General features: G+C 42.2%; 1 protein-coding gene across 2 annotated transcripts in view; it reads right to left on the bottom strand.

Moving 5' to 3' along the window:
- Positions 1 to 4,262: 4,262 nt before the first annotated feature.
- LOC144505059 (PDZ and LIM domain protein 4-like) overlaps positions 4,263 to 21,664 on the bottom strand; it is a 104,895-nt gene continuing 87,493 nt past the window's right edge. Inside the window, exons 5-7 of one of the 2 annotated variants that reach the window (XM_078230800.1) lie at positions 13,367 to 13,524; positions 11,046 to 11,166; positions 4,263 to 9,155 (exon numbers count right to left, since the gene is read on the bottom strand). In XM_078230800.1, the coding sequence (XP_078086926.1) occupies positions 8,960 to 9,155; positions 11,046 to 11,166; positions 13,367 to 13,524 (475 nt within the window). In that variant the 3' untranslated portion in view covers positions 4,263 to 8,959. The remainder of the gene's footprint in view (positions 9,156 to 11,045; positions 11,167 to 13,366; positions 13,525 to 21,664) is intronic. The other variant, XM_078230802.1, reaches the window with a different exon arrangement.

Here is a 21,664-nt window from a genome sequence, read left to right as displayed (position 1 = left end):
CTATAGGGATAGTATCATTAGTCCAATGCTTCCAGGCTATGGGAGGGGGGGTGGGTGGTGGTGGGCGGGGGGCGCAAAGGTCAGCACTCTACTCTCACCCATGTATAACGACACCAGGTTAAAGTCCAACAGGTTTATTTGGAATCATGAGCTTTCAGAGCACTGCTCCTTCATCAGGTGACTCACCGGAGGAAGGAGCAGCACTCTGAAAGCACGTGATTCCAGATAAACCTATTGGACTTTAACCTGATGTTGTGAGACTTCTTACTGTGCCCACCCCAGTCCAACGCCGGCATCTCCACATCATACCTATGTATAAGACATTGGGTGAAATGGATCGATAATAATGGATGCTATAATCAAGTAGTCAATAATTGATACCCATTTGATTGAAGTTCTAGAAAGACACTACTTTTCCCATGCGATCTCTTCCTCAACAGAAATCACAGCCATTTGTAGTGTGGTTAAACTTGTGCAGGACTTCTGGGACAGCATTTCAGTCCCCAAGCAAATAATTACAACAAAAAGACAAGTGGGAATTACTAATGGAAGTAATCTCACCACAAGATCATATGAAGTCATTTATATTGAGATCATTTTCATATAATGAGCCCCACCATGTGTGAGGAATTTTCGCACTGCAAAACAATCCTCCATTCTTCAGTGTTGAAGCACCAGTGTCCTTAGTCACCATATTATCCAATGCTTAATGCAGTGTGGCTACGTAATACATGGAATGGTTCTTTCTAGGGCATAACATGAGACAATTAGCTGGTTCGGATCCCATGGTCAGGACAGTTTGCGCAAGTAATGAGCTAATTTCTACCATTGCTACTTGTAATATCCTAAATGTTATCAGTAAACTAAGTAACAGGACTTGTTTTAAGATCTGTTTGAATTAGGGGAAGGAAGGGTGATTGAATTCACAAGAAATACATCTATTATAACTGAGAAAGGAGGCACAAACCACAGACAAATCCATTGCTACATGCAATTGCCTTAAGCCAAGTACAATTGATATTAATAAAACAGCCTCCCTCTATTCCAGTGTTGAAATAGGTTGCTTCTTCCATAAGCAACGTTTAGCTGACACTTAAGCATTCGCAATTGAAAACAAAAGAAAATATTTTACACATTATATTGTACTTTATTGTACTATAATGCATCTAAAATGCACGTTGCAATAAATTTCTTATATTTATTTTAGAGGTCACACATTAACAACTCGCACAGCAAGAACCAAGTCATAACTCCAGCATTCCCCAAGAAATTTTAATTTAGCAGATACAAGAGGTATTATCCTTAATGGCTTTTGTAGCTTTGCATTGATGAGAAAGATATTATATGTGGTGCACTAACAGCTTGAAGTGTATTTTTAAAAACTATATGGACACCACAACCTGGTTTTACAAAAGAGCATGTGTATATTCTGCATATTTCTACACAGCTTGCTGTTTTCTGGAAGTTAGTACAAGTTAGATTGTTGCTCTCAGCAAAATGGAGTGATTCCAGTATAAGTGTGTGGCCGGATGTTATTCTATGTTAATGTTAGGTTATTTCAGGGAAAGGATGTCTCATTAATAGAACAATCCCAGTTTTGTCACTGCAAATCAGGAAAAGTTTGATTTGTTGGAAAATTTCTCAAAAGGCCAAAACTGAATGGCAGTTTGCCTGTCAACTGTAATTATAAGCCATTTATTCCCAAGAATGTTCCGAATGGTTCATTAATCCATAGCAATTTAACTCAGTCATGTTTAGACAAAACTGCTTTTAAGTTCTTCTACGTTGGTCTCTGCAAGAGGCGAAGTGCAGATAATGGAGGATTAGTACTACTTTATCAGGCCAAGCTATACATGAAAAGTTAGTTTTGAGATTCTTCATAACATCCTTAAAAGTTCTCTCTCCGCCCCATTTCCCCCTTGCATTCCGGAACATGGTGACTCATGGCTCATCCTGTGCCAGTAACTCAATTGAAATATCTTTTATTTATGTGCAAGCAGAGACAAACTGTTAGCAAGTTCTTCAACGGTGCAAAACAGGATTCACAATTGAACCCAACATATGTGCACTTTCCAGTAGTATTTGCTGGATAGAATAATTCACAAGTTGGATCCCTGGGTGATTGGGGTGGAACTTTTCAGTTCCCCTCAGCTCAAATGTATACTAGGATAATCTGTAGAATCTCCGGCTCCACTCTGGCTATCAATTAGCCAAATGGAGAATAGGGAAAGCCATCTACATGCAAAGTGTGACAAACTTCTAATTATCAGCAGTTAAACTAAACTGTCAAGTGCTTTAAACAGTTGAAGATAAAGTTGAGAGGTTGAGTTCAGAGAACTGTTGTGTCATTAAAGTTAGTGTTAACCACTGTGTATAGACATCACAGGCGACGCATATTTTTACCATGTGTCAGTTATGTGATATATATATTGCATCAGTAACTTTATTGTAGCAGAGCTCGATAGACAAACTGGTCATGTTTAGGCTTATTTGCAACTTCAGTACACTATAAAACATAGAAACATTCTTGGGAATAAATGGCTTATAATTACAGTTGACAGGCAAACTGCCATTCAGATCTCCACATCATGATTGGGGTGGCACAGTAGTTAGCACTGCTGCTTCACAGCGCCAGGGATCTGGGTTCGATTCCCAGCTTGGGTCAGTGTGTGGAGTTTGCACGTTGTCTGTGTGGGTTTCCTCTGGATGCTCTGGTTTCCTCCCACATTCTGAAAGACGTGCTGGTTAGGTGCATTGACCCGAACAGGCACTAGACTGTGGCGAGTAGGGGAATTTCACATTAACTTCATTGCAGTGTTAATGTAAGCCTTACTTGGTGACTAAATAAATAAACTTTAACTTTTCAGTTCCCCTCAGCTCAAATGTATACTAGGATAATCTGTAGAATCTCCGGCTCCACTCTGGCTATCAATTAGCCAAATGGAGAATAGGGAAAGCCATCTACATGCAAAGTGTGACAAACTTCTAATTATCAGCAGTTAAACTAAACTGTCAAGTGCTTTAAACAGTTGAAGATAAAGTTGAGAGGTTGAGTTCAGAGAACTGTTGTGTCATTAAAGTGAACCCGATGACTGATGGGACAGGTCCACTGTAGCGTGGGGAAGAGGGTAGGAAATAAGTTGTTGTAATGCAAATTATTGAGAAAAAAATTGGGCATAATTACTTTTGGCTTAAGCAATTTTCCCTAAGTGGCAAACATTTAAATATACTTTCAAGTTTTTATTCGTGTCACAAGTAGTCTTACATTAACACTGCAATGAAGTTACTGTGAAAATCCCGTAGTCGCCACAATCCAGCACCTGTTTGGGTACAGAGGGAAAACTTGGATGGCCAGTGCACCTAACCAGCACATCTTTCGGACTGTGGGAGGAAACTGGAGCACCCAGGGAAATCTATGCAGAAACGGGGAGAAATTGCAGACTCCACACAGACAGTGACCCTAGCCGGGAATCAAACCTGGTCCCTGGCACTGCAAGGCAGCAGTGTTAACCACTGTGTATAGACATCACAGGCGACGCATATTTTTACCATGTGTCAGTTATTTGATATATATATTGCATTAGTAACTTTATTGTAGCAGAGCTCGATAGACAAACTGGTCATGTTTAGGCTTATTTGCAACTTCAGTACACTATAAAACATAGAAACATAGAAAACTACAGCACAAAACAGGCCCTTTGGCCCCACAAGTTGTGCCGAACATATTCCTAGCTTTTAGGCCTACCTATAACCCTCCATCCTATTAAGTCCCATGTACTCATCCAGGAGTCTCTTAAAAGACCCTATTGAGAAGTTGCAATCCATCTTCATGACTACCAGTAAACAGCATAATTGGATATTTAATAGTGTATTTAAAATGCATAAGACGACGCTTTCTATTGTTTAATGTGTGTACTGTCAGGTGATGTCCAAGCTTCAAGTCTTCTTTGCCCTTTGGCAAATGCTGGTTATATTTTGCATGTTGCATGGATTCAAAAGATTTGTGCAAAATAAATTAACTTCACTTCAGCAACATTAGGCCTACCACAGTTGGCCTTATCACTTAGGATTAAAAACAGGGAACAATCCTTTCATTCCTGCTGAAAAGCATGTCTAAAAAAGGTAACAATTGGGCAGTGTAGGATTGAGTTTGGCTATATATGGTTCCCATATTAAATTAGCTTACTGGCACACGTCAATGTAACCTCCAAGAAGAGGTTACAAAACCAAGATGGAGAAATGAAACACCAAGGCAAATAAAGTAATTTTGTGTTCATGGCTTTATTCTTATTCCCTAGCAGTATTAGTAACACTTACGCATTTTTTTTTTAAGAAACAAAACAAAAGATGGAGGAAAACAGAATAATCTGCAGCACAATGTAAAGGGCATACAGAAACTACACAGTTAAACCTGAATTAGGAAAGTTTGTAGAATACACTGTAAATGTGGTAAAACACAAGAACTGTATACATAGAATGTATATTGTTGTCTACGATCAAAAATGAGGGGATATTTTAAGAAACAGAGCAAAGTTCTTGTCTCTAGCAGTCTATATATGATAAATATAGTCAAACACATGAATTTGGCTATTTGATGCAAGATATGAGCATGCTGTACCCAAGTTAGCAGAAATCTTTTGGCGTTCCGGCATAGTGCAACACAATGGCAATAGATTTAAAAAGAACATTTGATAAGCAGTTGAAAACATTGGCCCCATTTACACACCATTGCTGTGCAGACCAACCTTCTGCTAATAGAATTGAAGGAAAATGATGCCTTTGTTTAGGCATCAAAATGTGGGAAATTGTTGTCATGCCTGAAAAATGGCCCGATTATTTTGCTTGACAAAGTTTACATGATTTTGACAAATTATAGAAACAATCAATGCAACCAAGTTATCATTTCTCTCCCCCTCCCATTGTAGATATTGGTTATATTTTGTGCGTTGCATGCTTTCAAAAGAATTGTTCACATTCCCTTTGCTGCTGATAGGCCTCACATGCAGCCATTCGGTTACAAACCTTTGCCCTTAAGCTCCACCAGCTCCATGAGGCATTGAAAAGTTTACCCACCGGATGTTGGAACTTTTATAGATTTGGTCAATAGGCCATAATTTGAAAATTGAGGATAAAAGCCAACTACTTTAACAGATTTGATTCAATTATAATGCATTAATCCTGACAATACTATAACCGTGTAAACAGGTCAAATTCATTGTAGTCCGACTTGATTCCTTTAAAATCAAAGCTTTTCAATCATTAATTTGAAGATGATGCACGGTTATTAAAATTTATGATTTGAAATATCTCATTAACAAGGGGATAATTGGTTTAAGTACTTTTCTCATGTCTGAAATACTATGTCAGCATGTAATTTAGATGGTCCATCAGACTCATTTTGCTATCTCTCTCATATATTGATCTTTGTTTTAGCCAAATAAAATTCTATGTTTAAAAGGGCTTCTCTTAATTATTGTTATCAGTGCGAAATAGAATGCAGGATGGTTGTTAACATTTTAGAAGTGCTAATCCAGCCAAGCATTTCAGATGTAACTCATGAGTTGACTTGAAATTCATTGATAACCACCTAGTATCTACAATCTACACACAACACACGTCCATAACACTGACACCAGTTATTCTGCTGGAGACAGCGTGCAACTTGATGATACAGTACAAAAATAATGCATTTCTATTCATCGAACACTCGAATATTTATGCTTAAACTAAAATGGTTTACAACCACTAAGTGCATCACTCAGTTCCACTTTTATAGAATTATGACCTCAGTTTCATTCATGAGCAAAACAGAACAGGTTATAAGTATAACCTACAATAATTATTTCCAGTCCATTGACAACATATAAAAATCCTGTGTTAAAGCAGCAGAAGTCTCACTTAAGGCCAAGCTTTTAATAACTGGTAAAATATATTTTAGGAGCTTGCCAGACTCTGGAAAATTCATTAGGAAAGGCATACTCCCTTCTTTCGAGCTTAACCACTTCCCAGGTTACTACCACAACTGGGATAAGGAGCCCATAAGGCATCCGATTTGTTAGCACAACAGTAAAGGTGTTGCTACATTAAGCATGGCAAATGAGGGTTGCTTCGGTCACATTGCAACACACTGTCCTGGCTACACAAATCAAATCAAGCCAAGATCATACATCATGAACCAGATTTTCAAAGCAGGTGGGATTTAAAACTTTGGTCCTAGAGATAATCTTGGAATCCCAATGCCTCCAGCTAGCATTTGAGGAGGTGAGAAATGAAAGCAACATAGCTTGGGCACAAGGTTTGGACCCAGAATTCATCTAGGTGTTGTATGGTGAACAGCAATGAAAATCCAATTCCATAACTTTTTAACCAAGTAAAGCAGGCTACAAACTTGTCCCTATAACTCAGCACAGTGTGTGTTTGAATTCTTACTGTTCATGTCAATTAAACAGGAGGGCATTTTGTAGTACCAATTAATACATGTACATTTTCCATACTGCTATCACCAAAAGTCCTGATCCAAAAATGTCTTCCAGAGTTTTGCTATCTTATGCGGAAATCTGTATTTATATCCATGAAGGGCAGTGGGGCAGATTCCGTAACATCATTTTTTCCCCCCTCTTAATTCAGTTTCTTTGTTGCAGGACACAATGATGTCAAACTGAAGTAGACAGATGGGACAGTAGGGGATTTTAATACAAAAACCTTCAGGTCACTTATGTATAGAGACAGCGAGAAATCACAGATCTCCCCCCCAAGCTCCGGGCTGGTGCTTAGATTTCACTCATTCCCTTTCCCCCTCCACCACCTGTATACATTCCAACAAACACCAGATTATATTGTATACAATACAAGCAATATGTGAATAGTATCACACAGCTACTATTTTAATGCATGCCCTTCTCTTTCAATCAAATTCAAACAAGTAGCCGAACTAGGTCTCCATATGTCTTCACATACCCTACATCATTCACAGCTTACAAACAGAAAGACAGGCAAATCCAGTCCAAAAGGTCTGGGATAAGGAAATCCAGGTGAAGCATTGAGCACGTGTAACAAAAAGTATGTGAGGGAATAGGCACGGAGGATATATATATAGCCTTGCAACCTGATTACTTCATTCCCTGCTCCTCAAAATGGTGAAAATGATGATGAAACCAGTTGGAGGGCCATCTTATGCTTCACTACAAAAGGGGCAGATAGCCACTGCAATTCATTTCTTTGCAATTGCTTGCATTGTCACAGAAAAATCAATGATTGGGCTGCTTACCTTTGGACAAACTATTCCTCCTCATGGACTGAAAAACTTTTAAGTACTATATTTGAAAATTGGATCCAAAAACAATTTTCCTAAAATAAAACTCGTGTTGCTTTAAGACTGGCTTCCACCTGCTCTAACTGAGAAGTAATTTCAGACAAACGTCAGGAAAATAAGGAGTCAATTGAAAGACCCTTGTTGATGTATGAAGTGAGGCATTCACTTAAAATGAGCTGCTGTAAATGATACAGGCCCAAATGTAAATTAGTAGGAGAGCATCCAGCATGGAGCAGACTGCAGTGTTTAACAGCAACATTCCTGGTCATGCACACAATCATTTCATCTGGTGGTGGTAATATCATTGGGAGAATATCTAACATCATATGTGATATAAATGTTTTGTATTATCTTAAATGGCAATAACTCACTGACGTATGTACTACAATTATTTTGTTTATCCTCATGGCACAGGAAGAAATAATCAGAATCCTATTGCATACAGCATTTCCTGCGCAGTCCAATAGAGCAACAATACATTTAGCTAACTGGTATCAGAAAATCAATATGATTAGTTCCTTAAGGCAAAGAGTGTCCATCATTTGAAATAATGCAGCCCATGTTAGCTGTTGTCTAAAATACTACAGCCACTAATAATAAAGCAAACAATACCCTTTCAGTGACCCTCCCCTAACAAAAAGGGGTAATCTCTGCAACCTTATAGCCAATATTTACTTTACTTGTATTCTAGCCATAGTCAATGCATCTCCTGATCTTGTAGATATAGGCACAGATGTTTTGCTTCAAAACTAATTTGAAATTCCCTGCCCAAGTCAGTCTGTGAATACAGACCACCAGAAAGGCACTTGTTCAGTTACAGTTCTAGAAACACAAGTTACAACTTTAAAGAAGCTATTGCGCCATAAATTTGGTCTAAGTTGTTTTTTCCCCCCAAACTCAATGAAAACTAGAAATATGAATAAATGCTAACTTGCAGTGGACAAAAATAGAACTTTGTCTTAACTGAAAGGATGATGAACAACAGAAACCAGAAGGTCACAAATTCAATTCTTACTCGGCAGTGAGTTTTCAGATATAAACAGGGGTAGGGTGTGATGCTACAGTCTTTTTCCTTTCCTTAACCTGGGACAATCAGCCAACAATAGTTGCGTCCATTGTCATAGTGATTCCACGGCTGGAACAGTGCATGCATTTGGTTCTGGCCAGTTCAGACTTGGCTGTAATGCCTTTTACAAGAAAAATATCCTCTAACCTGCGCTCTCAGTCTAGGATCAGACCAGAAGAATGGACATTTCTAGGTGAGGTACCAGACCATGCCTGGTATCCACATTCAGCAGATGAGGATCAGTGGTCGGTAGTTGGGGGGAAAAGCAGAATTAATGCGGAAAGTGTTTAATGCAGCGATAGATCAACTGTGTGCCAAGTTATTTGAAATTTGTGTTCCAAAGGTAATCCTTGGAGATTTATTCATGACACTGTATTTGTTTGAAGTTATTTGGTAAGCATTCATGATGCAGCTTAATTTGAAATATCAGTTCTGCATCTGGAACCATTCCGGCTCTGGGCATGGCTTAACTGTTCACACAAATTTAAATTATGGCACACAGCTTAGTTTAGAATCCAGATATCAAAAGCAAAAGGTTTGTTTTTATTTAAATAGAAATTCAGAAGGCACGTGCTCAAATTTTACACTCTGGAATTAGGATACACAGCTACAACTTCATATCCCTCTGGAGGCTGTACTCTTGCTTTCGCATGGGTCTCACAGTATAGTTGCTCTTCGATGAAGAAGTAGCCTTTCTGCTTCAGATTTAACCCACAGTCGGAGCACATAAAGCACGCTGGGTGGTAGAGCTTCTCTCGCGCTTTAACAACAGCACCACTGGCAAAAGGAAAAATGTCAAAAGAGAGACATAGAATGAATGATTCTGGAGGAGGACAAACAAGATTTCAGGTTATACAATCACCGAGGTGTGCCGCAATGATATTATTAATAAAAGATAGGAACGAGAGAAACAAGTGATCAAGTCTTGAAAATAATGCAGAACTCTTGTTTGGTGAAAAACCTCCACAGATCAGAATTAAATCCAGTAAAAAGTATGGATTTTTTTTTTTCTATATCTCTGCTAGCAAACACTTAGTTGAAGCATTCAAATGTGAACTTGGATTGAACTTGGTGTTCCATACAGACAGTACTCTCAATCAGAAAAAGGTTAAACTTACTGATAGAATCTTAGATAATGGGATTGATTGAAAGGGCACTGCTCATGTTTTCATTCAGATCTCAGTAGTAAATTACAGCTTTTCAGGCAGTCGAGACGAATATTAAATAGTAAATGTCACACTAAGTTGTCAGCACCTTTCCTCACTATCCTTCCTGCACTCGCTACTATTCCAGCTCATTTATAAATGAATGTGTTTTTGTTTCACCTTTTCCTGCACAATCCACACATTGTAAAATATGTATAGAACATCTATCCAGGCCTCTCCCTAGCTTGCTCTGGACTGTGTGCACCTTATAGATAAACAACCTCGTTGATCCCTGCTCAGTGTTTTGCTGTAGTGGTGGTTCTCAAACTTCTTTGATGGAAGAACCCACTTTTCAAATGGATTAGTAATCACAGATCCCCTATCTAAATTATACAGCTTTAAAACACTCGTAATGCGAAAGTGCTGCATTAAAAAGAGTATTTAAAAAATGCTTTTAAGAAAATGAGGATTTACTTACAAATGGCAGTGAGATAAATTGCCTGCAGAGTCTGTCTATCCTCAAGTCTATTCCCTTGCTAGGTCAGACTGCCAACCCACTCTGCTGTGCATGTGATGTTCACACTCTTGTTACTGCCTCCAGGGTCACATTGCATATAATTTTGAGGGCTCCCTGAAAAGTCTCAATGGGCCCTAGTTTGAGAATCGCTGCCCTGTAGCAATGCAGTAAGAGTTTTAACAACACCAGGTTAAAGTCCAACAGGTTTATTTGGTAGCAAATGCCGTTAACTTTCGGAGCGCTGCTCCTTCATCAGATGGAGTGGATATCTGCAGATAGCATTTGCTACCAAATAAACCTGTTGGACTTTAACCTGGTGTTGTTAAAATTCTTACTGTGTTTACCCCAGTCCAACGCCGGCATCTCCACATCATGTAGCAATGCAGCCAAGATTGGTATGGATGAAATTACAGGTACAGATTGCAACACAAGTGGCTTGCAAATTGGACAGGAAGTTACTGCACTATCAAATGAGACTGGAGTCTATGGCAATCGCCAAGATCCTTCTCTCTGAAGTGCCATGCTCATGCATGTGTCAATATTCCGTATAGCTCTCGACCATCACTGATGAACTTTGCCCGAGAGGTTCTCAGGAGATGGTGTGTTTTCTCGGTGGGCTGCTCAGCAACCTGCACCCTCTCAAATCTCACTTCAGAGTGGGATTAAATAAAGTGTACTACAGGGGGCAAAGAAGGACAAAATTATAGTGCAAATGAGGATGGAAAGGAAAGAAAGTCAAGGTGGAAAATCAAATATGGGACTGAATTTACTGAACTTATGGCGATGGAAGTGGAAGCTGATCCTTCTTAGGCAGGCGACAGGACTCTGCAGCAGCTATTACTGACTGGGGCCAGTGCTACTATCCAATTGAGGACGTTGGCCTGCTCCTGCGAGCTACTGTCCCATTAGAGCACTGGCAGCTCAGCAGCACGATTGCTAGTGATGGTTACTGCCCTGCCTACAGCTTGAGGATTAGTGAAGCTGGACACAGGTGTTGATACTTACACTATGCCAGTCTCGCATCTAGTACATTGTGGTAACTTCTGTAGTGTGGGTGCAGAATTGCTGAATTTTGTTACAGGAGATTTTACACTTTTGGTGATAGCCGGCCTTTCACTTTTGTCACCTACAAAACATTTCAGAAATTACACATATTTAGGACTGTACAATTGAGGTTTGCAATAAGTGTACACAGATATAAATATACATATATTAATATTAAAACAATAATTGGCCTATGCTCTGCTTAAGTGCAAGTTAATTTATCTGGCTGGAATGCGACTTCGCACTGAAAGGTGCGCAGTGCCAACATGCAAACTCTCACTCACTGCTCTGCGACAGACAGTGCTATGTCCACCGCCTTCCTATTACAGACTACAGTCAATGGAGAGAACAAAAATGTAAAATTTTATTGCAAGACTATGAAATCATTAACTCAGTAACGTCCCAAAAGGTCCATACTTTACATTGTCATATTCATGTGTTGGAATATTCAAAACCATGGCCTGAAACATTGCCTAGGACAAGAGTCGCAACAACCGTTAGAGAGCTGACAGAGAACCCTCAAGTTCCATGACCAAGGCCCAATGGAATACGGGACTTCCCTGCAGAAGGTCCACCTGATGACCAATCAATGGCTGGCAGTTTGCCATTGCCGTCAGTACCAGTGAGGGTGGCGGCTGTGGGCAGAAACTCATCCACCAGAAACCCAGGATCATGGTGGTCCCCCAGGCTAAATATGAGTGATGGCAGGATGGGAATTGAGGGGTTTGTGGGAGCAGGGTTTTCAGAGGCAAGGGCAGAGAGTAACTTTCAGCAACCACCCACTTGCCTGATGCCCAGTCCTTAAATTTAGGCACAGATCCTGACCACATGGGACCATCACTCCACTCCCCCAAGGAGGTCACTGGCAAACCCAATAAGGATTTGCTGTGTGGCCTTTCCGAATGAGCAGGAAAGCTGTGAGGTCCCTATTTAATTCTTGAACATCACTGAATCACTATAAGCTCAGGGATAATGGGTGTCAATTGGTTCATTAACAAGCCAAATTCACATCCCATATGGGCATCTACTGGGGTTGCATGGTGGCACAATGGCTAGCACTGCTGCCTCACAGCACCAAGAACCTGGGTTCAATTCCAGCCTCGGGTGACTGTGGAGTTTGCAGGTTCTCCCCATGTCTGCGTGGGTTTCCTCCAGGTGCTCTGATTTCCACCCAGAGTCCAAAGACGTGCAGGTTAGGTTAATTGGCTATGGTAAACTGCCCCTCAGTGTCAGGGGGATTAGGAATCTAAAAATGTGGGGTCACGGGAATGGGACCTGGGTGGGATTTTTGTTGGTGAAGGCTCGATGGGCCGAATGGTCTCCTTCTGCATTGTAGATTCTATGATAATGAGCTCTGTGGCAAGAGCTTGAGAGTTGCTTATTCAGGATTCTCCAAGCAATGCTATAGTAGGGTTATCAAACTGTCCATGCAGCCAGCCAATCATGTTAAAGAATTCTCACAGACAGCCAACCAAAAATGAAACGCACAAATATTAAATTACTTTTTAAAATTTTGCATAGAGCAAAATAAAGATTTGGACAGATTGGGGTGCAGGTAGAAAGTGAAACATAAAGATTGTTTTAAAAATTTAGCAATAACCACATTGGTTACATTTAGCAATATGCCACAAATAAATATTTTGCCAGCGACTGATCGGTCTTCTAGTAATAGTTATTACTCAGATTGCCATTAAAAACTCAATTGCACCTCATTGAACATGCTGTATTTTTGTTTTAAACAGGGTTTCACATGGGAATGAGAGAGCAGGAAAAGGGGTAATTATCCCCACATTAACGAATGTCACCGATTGCTGGCTCAGTAAATGCAGGGGGTGGTGGACATGACAGTCTGTGGCAGGGCAGTGAATGACAGGCTGCAACTGCAGGAGTTTGGCGTTTGCCTGTGCTAAATCCTGAAGTCGGCCAGTTTCAAAAGGGTAATGACAGATCCAACAAAGTTATCCTGGCTGGAGGAATACTGGAACAGGAGGAATGCATTGGTGCCCTGGGAATGGGGATGGGGTTTCAAACGAGAGGGATGGCATGGGAAAGGTTGAGTGGTATAGAATTGGGATTTAAAGTAGTACTGTTGTAATAAATATACTAATTTCACCACAGGTGTTTTGAGAGTCTCAGTTAGTTTTAAATAACCAAGTACAATTTATCCACTGCCTATCAAATGAAACTTTTTCACCAATGTACTGGATTTTGAGATGGTTAAAGAAATAACAAAAAAGCAATCTAATCATGTGCAAGGTACTAATCCTTCAGCTAGATATTACCGGTCTGCTCTGCTTCCAGCATGCCCTGTAGTAATTTGAAAGAGCCAGACTGTTTAGGTTCTGAAACTGGTTCCTCGCCATCTTGAAGCATCTTATAAACATCTGATTCAGTGTCGACCTCATTCCACAACTTTGGCGATAGCTTTGGTGGGTCAGTGCTGTATGAAAACAAAAGCTTTTGGAATTAAGTATACGCAGATGAACAGATAATTAGATTTTTACCACTAATTTTTTCCAAGTGGTGCACATCATAACTCTTCTTGTAATTCTGAAAATATGTTATACACGACAATGTAAGATTTGACATTCTAATATTGGAACGTGCAGATTTTTCTGTAAATCTGCCCGATTTCTGTGGTCTTGCTGCATTTTTTGTGCAATATATTCATTGTGATTCATTGGCAAAGAGTTCAACCACGCAGTTCCCTTGCCCAGTTTGGAAGAAGGTTAGTAAGCAGTGAATAAGTCAAAAGATACAAGAAAAATAAGTGGAACAAAATTAAAATGCTGTGGATGCCGGAGATTGGTACTAAAATCCTCAATCTGAAAGCAGCCAGTTCAATGTTTCAGGTTAATGACTTTTTATTGGAAATAAGAGTCAGAGATTTAATGGTTCATAAAAAACTCTGTACTGGGAGGGGGAGAAATGAGAAGGGAATTTCTGTGAGCAGTTGGAGGGATTAAGTAACAAAAGGAATGGCAGTCCAAGGCAAAAGGGATTGGTAATTGGACCATTATGAAACAAAATATTGGCCCAGGGGAGGTGTAAATGGTTACAGCAGAAACTATTACCAACATACGTTCTACATGAAAATGGAGTGATGATTCAAAGTCGTTGAATGCAATGTTGAAGCTGCAAGGCTGTGAAGTACCCAATCAAAAGACAAAGTGTTCGTCCTCGATTTTGCACGGAGCTTAATTAAAATAAATGTAGAAGAGCAAGGATAGAGAGATTGGAATGAGCGTGGGATGGAGAATTTGAAACAGAAATCAACGGGAAGTGAAGGCTCACCCTTGCAGACTGGATGTGCTCAGCAAGTGGTCAATCAGTCTGGGTTTGACCTCCCCGGTGCAGACTGGGTTGTGACCAGCATATATAGTATGCCAAGTTAGAAAAACTGGAAGAGGATAATGCCATTTAACCCATTCAGCCAGAGTGTCTGGGACCCTTGTGATGCAGGTGTCACATAAGAGGGTGGAGAAATTCTACCAAACGTACAGGCAGAATTAAAGATGCCATTTGGTCTTCAGCCATCATTGACCTCGTGCCCACATTAGTTGCACTCAACAATAAACTATTCACCAATAGACAGTTTCGATTCAGCCAAGACCACTTGACTCCAGAGTCGTAGTCCAATTCTGGACTGAATTCCAGAGGCGAGATGAGCAACTACTCCTGACAACAATGCAGCATTTGGCATCAAGGGGCCCAGTTAAAACTAAATCAATGGGAATCGGGGCTCTACTGGCTGCAATTGTACTTTGCAAAAAAGATTGTTATCGTTGTTGGAGGCAAATCATCTCTGCCCATGACATGGATTGTGGAATACCATAGGACAAAGTCCATGACCCAAATATCTTCGACTCCTTCATTAATGACCTCCCTCAAACATAAAAGGTCAAAGTGGGGATGTAAACTGATGATTGTACAACGTACACATGCAGCTCCTCGTATATTCTTCTCTTCTCAGGCAGTCGAGGATGACTTGCTTCCACACTAGTTCTCAGATGACTCAGTCAACTCCCCACAATGTGTGGCTTCCAATCTCTGTCCAAGGTGGGATAGACGGTGTTTGAATGAGTGGGTGGCCGGGGTGAACAAGTTATCATATGCTCCTTTCACTGTCTATGCTTGGCTTCAGGTTGCCCTCAGTGATTTAACAGTTTAACTGATGAAACTCAAGTCATAGAATCCCTACAGTGCAAAAGGAGGCCATTCGGCCCATTGAGTCTACACCGACGGAAGGTGTTCAGCTCCTTCCTGGAGGTTTTTCCTCTGCTTCGGAAGGGGGGTGGTGGGGGGGGGGGGGGGGGGGGGGGGGTGCGCAGGCCTTAGGTCAGGGAATCGCAACTATAAGTGGGGATGCTGCACTTTTCAAAAGGAGGCTTTGAGGGCATCCTTGAACCATTTTCTCTGTCCTCCTGTGGCTAGCTTACTGTGTCAAAGCTCCGTACAGAATGCTCATTTTGGGAGTCTCATGTCAGGCATGCGGATGATGTGGCCAGCCCAGCACAGTTGTTCAAGAGTGTTCAATGCTTCGATGCCAGGGTGCTGGCTTGAGTGAGGACACAGATATTGGTGTGCCTATCCTGCCAATGGATAGGCACACCAAAGACAGTGCTGGTGATACCTCTCCAGGGTTCGGAGGTGCCTGTTGTACATAGTCCACACCCGAGCCATACAGGAAGGTGGGTTTCCCTACTGCACTGTAGACCATGAGCTTGGTGCCAGGTTTGAGGTCCTGGCCTTCTCCCTTCCTCAGGAGACCAAAGGTTGTGCTGGCTCACTGAAGATGCTGTTGAACCTTGTCACTGATGTCTGCCCTGGTTGACAGTAGGTTCCCAAGATATGGAATGTAGCCAGTGTTGTGGATTTTGATAAATGGGGGGTGGGTGGAGAAGTGTTGTGTAGCAGGGGCAGGCTGGTGGAGGACCCTCGCATTTAACCCATGCTCTTGAACGTTTCAATGATGGAGATGATGATGACTTGGAGCTCGGTGTGTGTGCAGACGCAAGAATTGTCTGTAGTCCAATGACAGAGGATGGAACAGCCTTGGATCTCGCCTGCAGGTGGCACAGGTTGAACAGATTCTCTTTTTTTCTGTATTTTAATTCCACTCCAGCCAGGAGCTTGCTGAGGGCGAGAGGGAGCACTGCAGCAAGGAAGATCGAGAAGAGCATCGGTGTGATCACACAGCCTTCCTTAACCCCAGTCTGAACTTCAATTGGGTTTGTAGCGGATCTGTTGGTAGTGATCATGGCTTGCATGTTATCATGGAGTAGGTGGAGGATGGAGACAAGCTTTTGTGGGCAGTCGAAATGGGGAGGATGTTCCAAAATAACCTTGTGGTTGACACTGTCAAAGGCCTTTCTGAGCTCAAAAAAGGCCATGTACAAGGGTTGGTATTGTTTTCTGCATTTTCTCTGTAGTTGCTGCTTGGTGACATGGTGCTACATGTCTGTTGTTTCCCTTAGTGGGTAGAATGTGCATTGAGACTCTGGGAGGAGCCCTTCAGCCATAGTGAGAAGCTGATTAAAGAGAACCCGTGACATGACCTTCCCTGTGGCTGACATTGGTGAAATTCCTCCAGACTTGTTACCCTACTTGAGGATGGTCACAATTACAGCATCTCCGAGATTTCCTGGAATGTCTTCCTTACAGACACAGGAAGTGAAGGCATGTATTTGCACCAATAGCGCTTCTCCACCATGTATTAGTGTTTTGGCAGGGATTCCACCTGCCTCTGATGCCTTGTTGTTCTTTAGCTGTCAGATGCCTTTTCTATCTCATACTGTATTGGGGTTATGCCGAGATGGTAGTGAGTAACATCCTGTGGGACAGGGTCGAGGACACTGACAGAGTTTCTGTTAAGGAGGTCTTCAAAGTGCCCATTTTCAGCAAGCACTGACTGCATCTGTTCTTGATGAGCACCTCTCCATTCCTGACCTGCAGTGAGGTGGGGCCTTGGGTGTCTTGACTATGCTAAAGAAACATCATGGTTGTCGACTAATTGCTGGATCCCCTGTGCTTTCTCCACCCACCAATCTGTTCCTTAGGTTACTGATTTTTTTGCTGGACCCCAGTCTTTAGCCATCTGTAGAGCTGCTTTCTTGCTCTCTCTCTCGTCCTACCAAATAAACCTGTTGGACTTTAACCTGGTGTTGAGAGACTACTTACCGTGCCTACCCTAGTCCAATGCCAGCAACTCCACATCATTCTTGCTCTCTGGTCAAGCTCCTGTTTCAGGTTAAGGCAAGCCTTGTACTTGTGGCTTATCCATTCATGGGTCGACTGATTGTTCTCATTGAACCAGACTTGCAGTTTCCTGGTTGAGTAACTAAATGTCTCTTTGCAAGTGCTGATTATGGAGGCCTCAAGGGCAGACAAGGTGCTGTGGACACTTTGCGCCTCTGGGACACCGGGGGGTGGTGAGGCTGGCAGTGAGGCGTTGGCAATTCTCCTGCAGCATGGTTTCTGTTGCCATCACCGCTTTGGGGCGACATTGATGTTGAGCACAGAGCAGATTATACAGTTCTGGTTTTCACAGTTGGGGTTATCCATCAGGGTCCTCATGCTCCGGATCCAGTTGCCTGGGTGAGATTTCTTTTAAAGTGGGAACTCATTGCACACCAGCTCCCACACAGGCTTGATGTAGCAAGGCCTTGTCTCAGTGGCAAGGGGTCCCAAGATGACTGCTAACCAGGCTCCGCTGTATGGGCCTAGGACATAGATGCACACAACTCCTACACTCCTCCTTACCACATGGCCGCTCTCTCCCTGGGATTCACAAAGTACAGTGGCATCTGCTCTGCTGACTGAAGTTTCACTCTTTATATCCTGATTTCCTCACTGAAGCTTTGTTTTTTTTTATATACACTGTTTTCCTCGGGAGTCTCACTTTTTAAACCCAACTCACCTTGCTCAAGTCCCATTCGTTGTGCCCCACTCAAGTATTGCACTTTATAGATCACTCTCCTCACTGACGTCTCATTCTTTAAACCCCGTGCATTTTACTCCTCATATCAAAAGGTAAAGTTGCCATAGTCCCAGATGATTATAGGCTGCTGTCCCCTTTGAGGGGGAGAGCTGACTGGTGTTGATTTAACTTGAGGATCAATGCACCTCAGGCGAGGGGCTAGGCGGAGAAGGCAGGCCATCATGAACAATCTCATCTGGTACGGGAATTGAACCGGTGCTGTTCATCACTAACCAGTTGTCCAGCTAACTGAACCAAACCCTCAAGTAACATTGGCAGCACAAAAGTGCCAGGCAATGATCGTCCCCAACGAAAGGAGATTCTAATCACCCCTCTTTTGACATTTAGAAGCATTACCATCACTGGGTCCCCCACTATCATCCCTGGTGTTACCACTAACCAGAAACATATGTCACTGTTTCTATGTGGCTACAAAAGCAGCCAAGAGGCAAGGAATCCTGCAGCAAGTAACACGCCTCCTGACTGCCAAAGCCTTCTCATCAGCTACAAGGCACAAGTCCAGAGTGTAATGGAATACTCTCCAATTCCCTGGATGAGTGCAGCTCCAAGGACACTCAAATCTCAACACCAACCAGTCACTCATTCTTGCAATATGAAACTCTAGCATACAGAAGTTATAATTGAATAAATGCACTCCATGATATGGAGGAGGGGAATAGAATTAAATATCAGCCAGTAATTTTGATCACCTTCAAATATAGTATTTATGCAGCTCACCTGGTTAAAGCATTGGTAACAAAGTCCAACGGGGGCCTCAAGTTTGACCTCAGGCTATTCAGAGTTAGTTGTTTTCTGTGAGGGTGGTAAATGTGGCCCTGGTGGCAAGCGCTTAGAGAGGGGAGAATTGGCCAGATTTTCTGCACCTATCACCAACAAGCAATCCTTGCTGAAGTGGATACGCGTCAATGCTGGGTGAAGACAGGACCAGGCTAGGTTTTTAATGTTCCCAGGGTATGAGCAGCCTGCCAACTCACTGTGTAAACTCGCAATGAGAGGTAATGGAGAATTACCGTGGACCCTAACAAGCGAGTCAATTGTTCAGGATGTGATAGAAAGCTGGCAGGAAAAGGATGATTTGTATCAGCAGGGTACCTGTTGTACATGTGATATACAGCCAAGATCATAAACTTGTATGAACTCACTCACAGCTATCAGCTTGCCAAACCGTGGCATATAATATTCCAAACCAGTTTCTTTGGATTTGTCCATTTGCAGAAAGGACAGAATTATTTCACCTTTTGTCCGAACAATAAAAAAAATAATCCAGCATCTGTTTGCCATCAATTATCAGGACAAAAAGACATTGGACACATTGTCCTTTCTGCTCAAGAATCAGAGAGCACCACAGGGGAAATAACATTCTAACAAGACACACATCATAAATCCAAGTGAACTTGATTCTCGGAGCAGACTGTGTTGTACTAAAATGCTGGTATGGTTTAGTAAAGTTAGCTCTTAACATGTGGAACGAGACCTTTGGCAGTTTTGTATTTTATAACAGCTTGGTGGGGGGTGGGAGGAATAAAGTAAATGCTTCATTGTTTATTTACTCTCCTCCTGCTGGGATATAGTTCCATGTGGCACTAATCATCCTCCTAAATAGCCTCTTTTCATTTGAGCTGAGACAATCAGTGTCAGAAAGCTATTTTACTGCAATGGATGTAATAGTTTATCCAGGGTGTTCACATCCAGTACACATACTAATGGCAGTCACCAGATCATGATACCAAACAAGAAACATTGCCATTTTTTTCCCCCCCCACTACCTAGCTGATGAACTGAGAGGTCAGTTGCAATATCCTGAGATCAGATAAATCGGTATATACTGAGGACTGAACATCACATCTGCCTGAGATACATGGCAGCTAGAATTTATTTTCAATGAAAATTTTCATACTGATTTGGTAGAAGATCTGTCTCACTTTCCTCAAACTCAACAAATTAATAAATTATCAGGAAAACACAAAGCAAACTGTCTTTCTACTTGCTATGTGGCAGTGGAAATCTGCCAATAGAATCGTTAGAACTCCCATGGTGGTTTAGTTGGAATTCAGCCATACAAGCCCAAGAAAATGTTTCAAATTCCATTCCCATGGGGAGGTGGGCTCAAAATTGATAATCGATCAATCCCATTATACATCCCACATTCTGTATATCTGAAGTTATTCAGGTATTAGTAGCAGCACAGCTGCCTCTCAGTGCCAGGGACCTGGGTTAAATTCCGGCCTTGGGTGACTGTCAGTGTGGAGTTTGCATGTTCTCCCCGTATCTATGTGGGTTCCCTCCAGGTGCTCCAGTTTCCTCCCAGAGTCCAAAGATGTGCGGGTTAGGTGGATTGGCCATGGTAAAATTACTCGTTAGTGCCCCAACATGTGTAGATTAGATGGATTAGCCCTGGTATGTGTGTGGGGTTACAGAGATAGGGTGGTGGAGAGGGCCTGGGTAAGATACTCTTTTAGCGAGTCGGTGTAGACAAGGTGGGCTGAATGGCCTCCTTCCGCACTTCAGAGATTCTATGATTTTTTTTCAACTCGCCTTTTATTCTAATTTTGAAGCTAAAAGTAATTTATTGCTTATAACAAACTTGTGAAAATTAGGTTAAACCATTGGTTTGGATTAATCAAATTGCTTACATGATTAATAATTTCTGATCAGATACTTCTAGGATGAAACAGAGATTCTATACAGCTTAGTTAAATTATTGGAGATGAGAGAGAAATGAAAAATGTTGAGGGGTGGGGAAAATTCTCCTGTCCCACTGCACTAATCTTTTAGCACAGTCGGCTGGGAGATTCAAGCAGCGCCCGATGCACGGGATCCGCGCTGGGTGTCTCGCCCCGATAACGTTTCCCAGCGTCATTCCATCTGCGCCAGCTCCGTGCCAGAAATTGGAGCGAAATGAATTATTCAAATGTTAATGTCAATACAATTTAAATGTTATTCGAGGGCCGGGGACTGAAGTCCCTGGGTTCGCTAGCATCTCCTCTGCTGCCAGGAGTATTTCACTCCAGTGGGGTTACAATAGCTCCCCACTTTTGGGGAGCTAGTGGCCCAAACCCCACTGGAGTGAAAGTGGGGGTGGAGGGTGGGGGAAAAAAAATCGGTGCCCCCTGGAACTGCCCAAAGGGCAAAGTGCCAATGCCCAGGGGGCACCTTGGCACTGCGCCCATCAGGCATGGGGCAGTATCAAGGAGGAGGGGCCTAATAGAGATGGGGTCTAATAAGGGGCAGATCAGTGGGGGTGGGGGGGTCCTGCTGCCACTTTGGGATTGAGCAGAGAGAGGGAGGCCAGCAATCGAGGCTGGCCAGCAATCGGGAAGCCAGCAGACAGGGGCCACTGTGCATGTGCCAATCTCAGCACTGACAGATCAGCGCATGTGCAGTGGCCCACTCAGCGCTATGCTGCCGGCCTTCTGGGTGGGAATAGGCCCCACCCCCAAATTGTTTCACACACTTTATGCTCGTGCACTCAGCAGTGCACACAGTGTGGGAGATTCATTTTGAAACTTCCACTGAGAAAACCAGCGTGGTTTCCTCCAGTTTGCACGCAAATTCGACACTTAGAATATCTGGGGGAGAA

The sequence above is a fragment of the Mustelus asterias genome, chromosome 16, assembly GCF_964213995.1.
Source record: "Mustelus asterias chromosome 16, sMusAst1.hap1.1, whole genome shotgun sequence".
NCBI classification, from domain to species: domain Eukaryota; kingdom Metazoa; phylum Chordata; class Chondrichthyes; order Carcharhiniformes; family Triakidae; genus Mustelus; species Mustelus asterias.
Note: the sequence above shows the minus strand (reverse complement) of the source record. Positions and strands in the feature narration are given on the sequence as shown.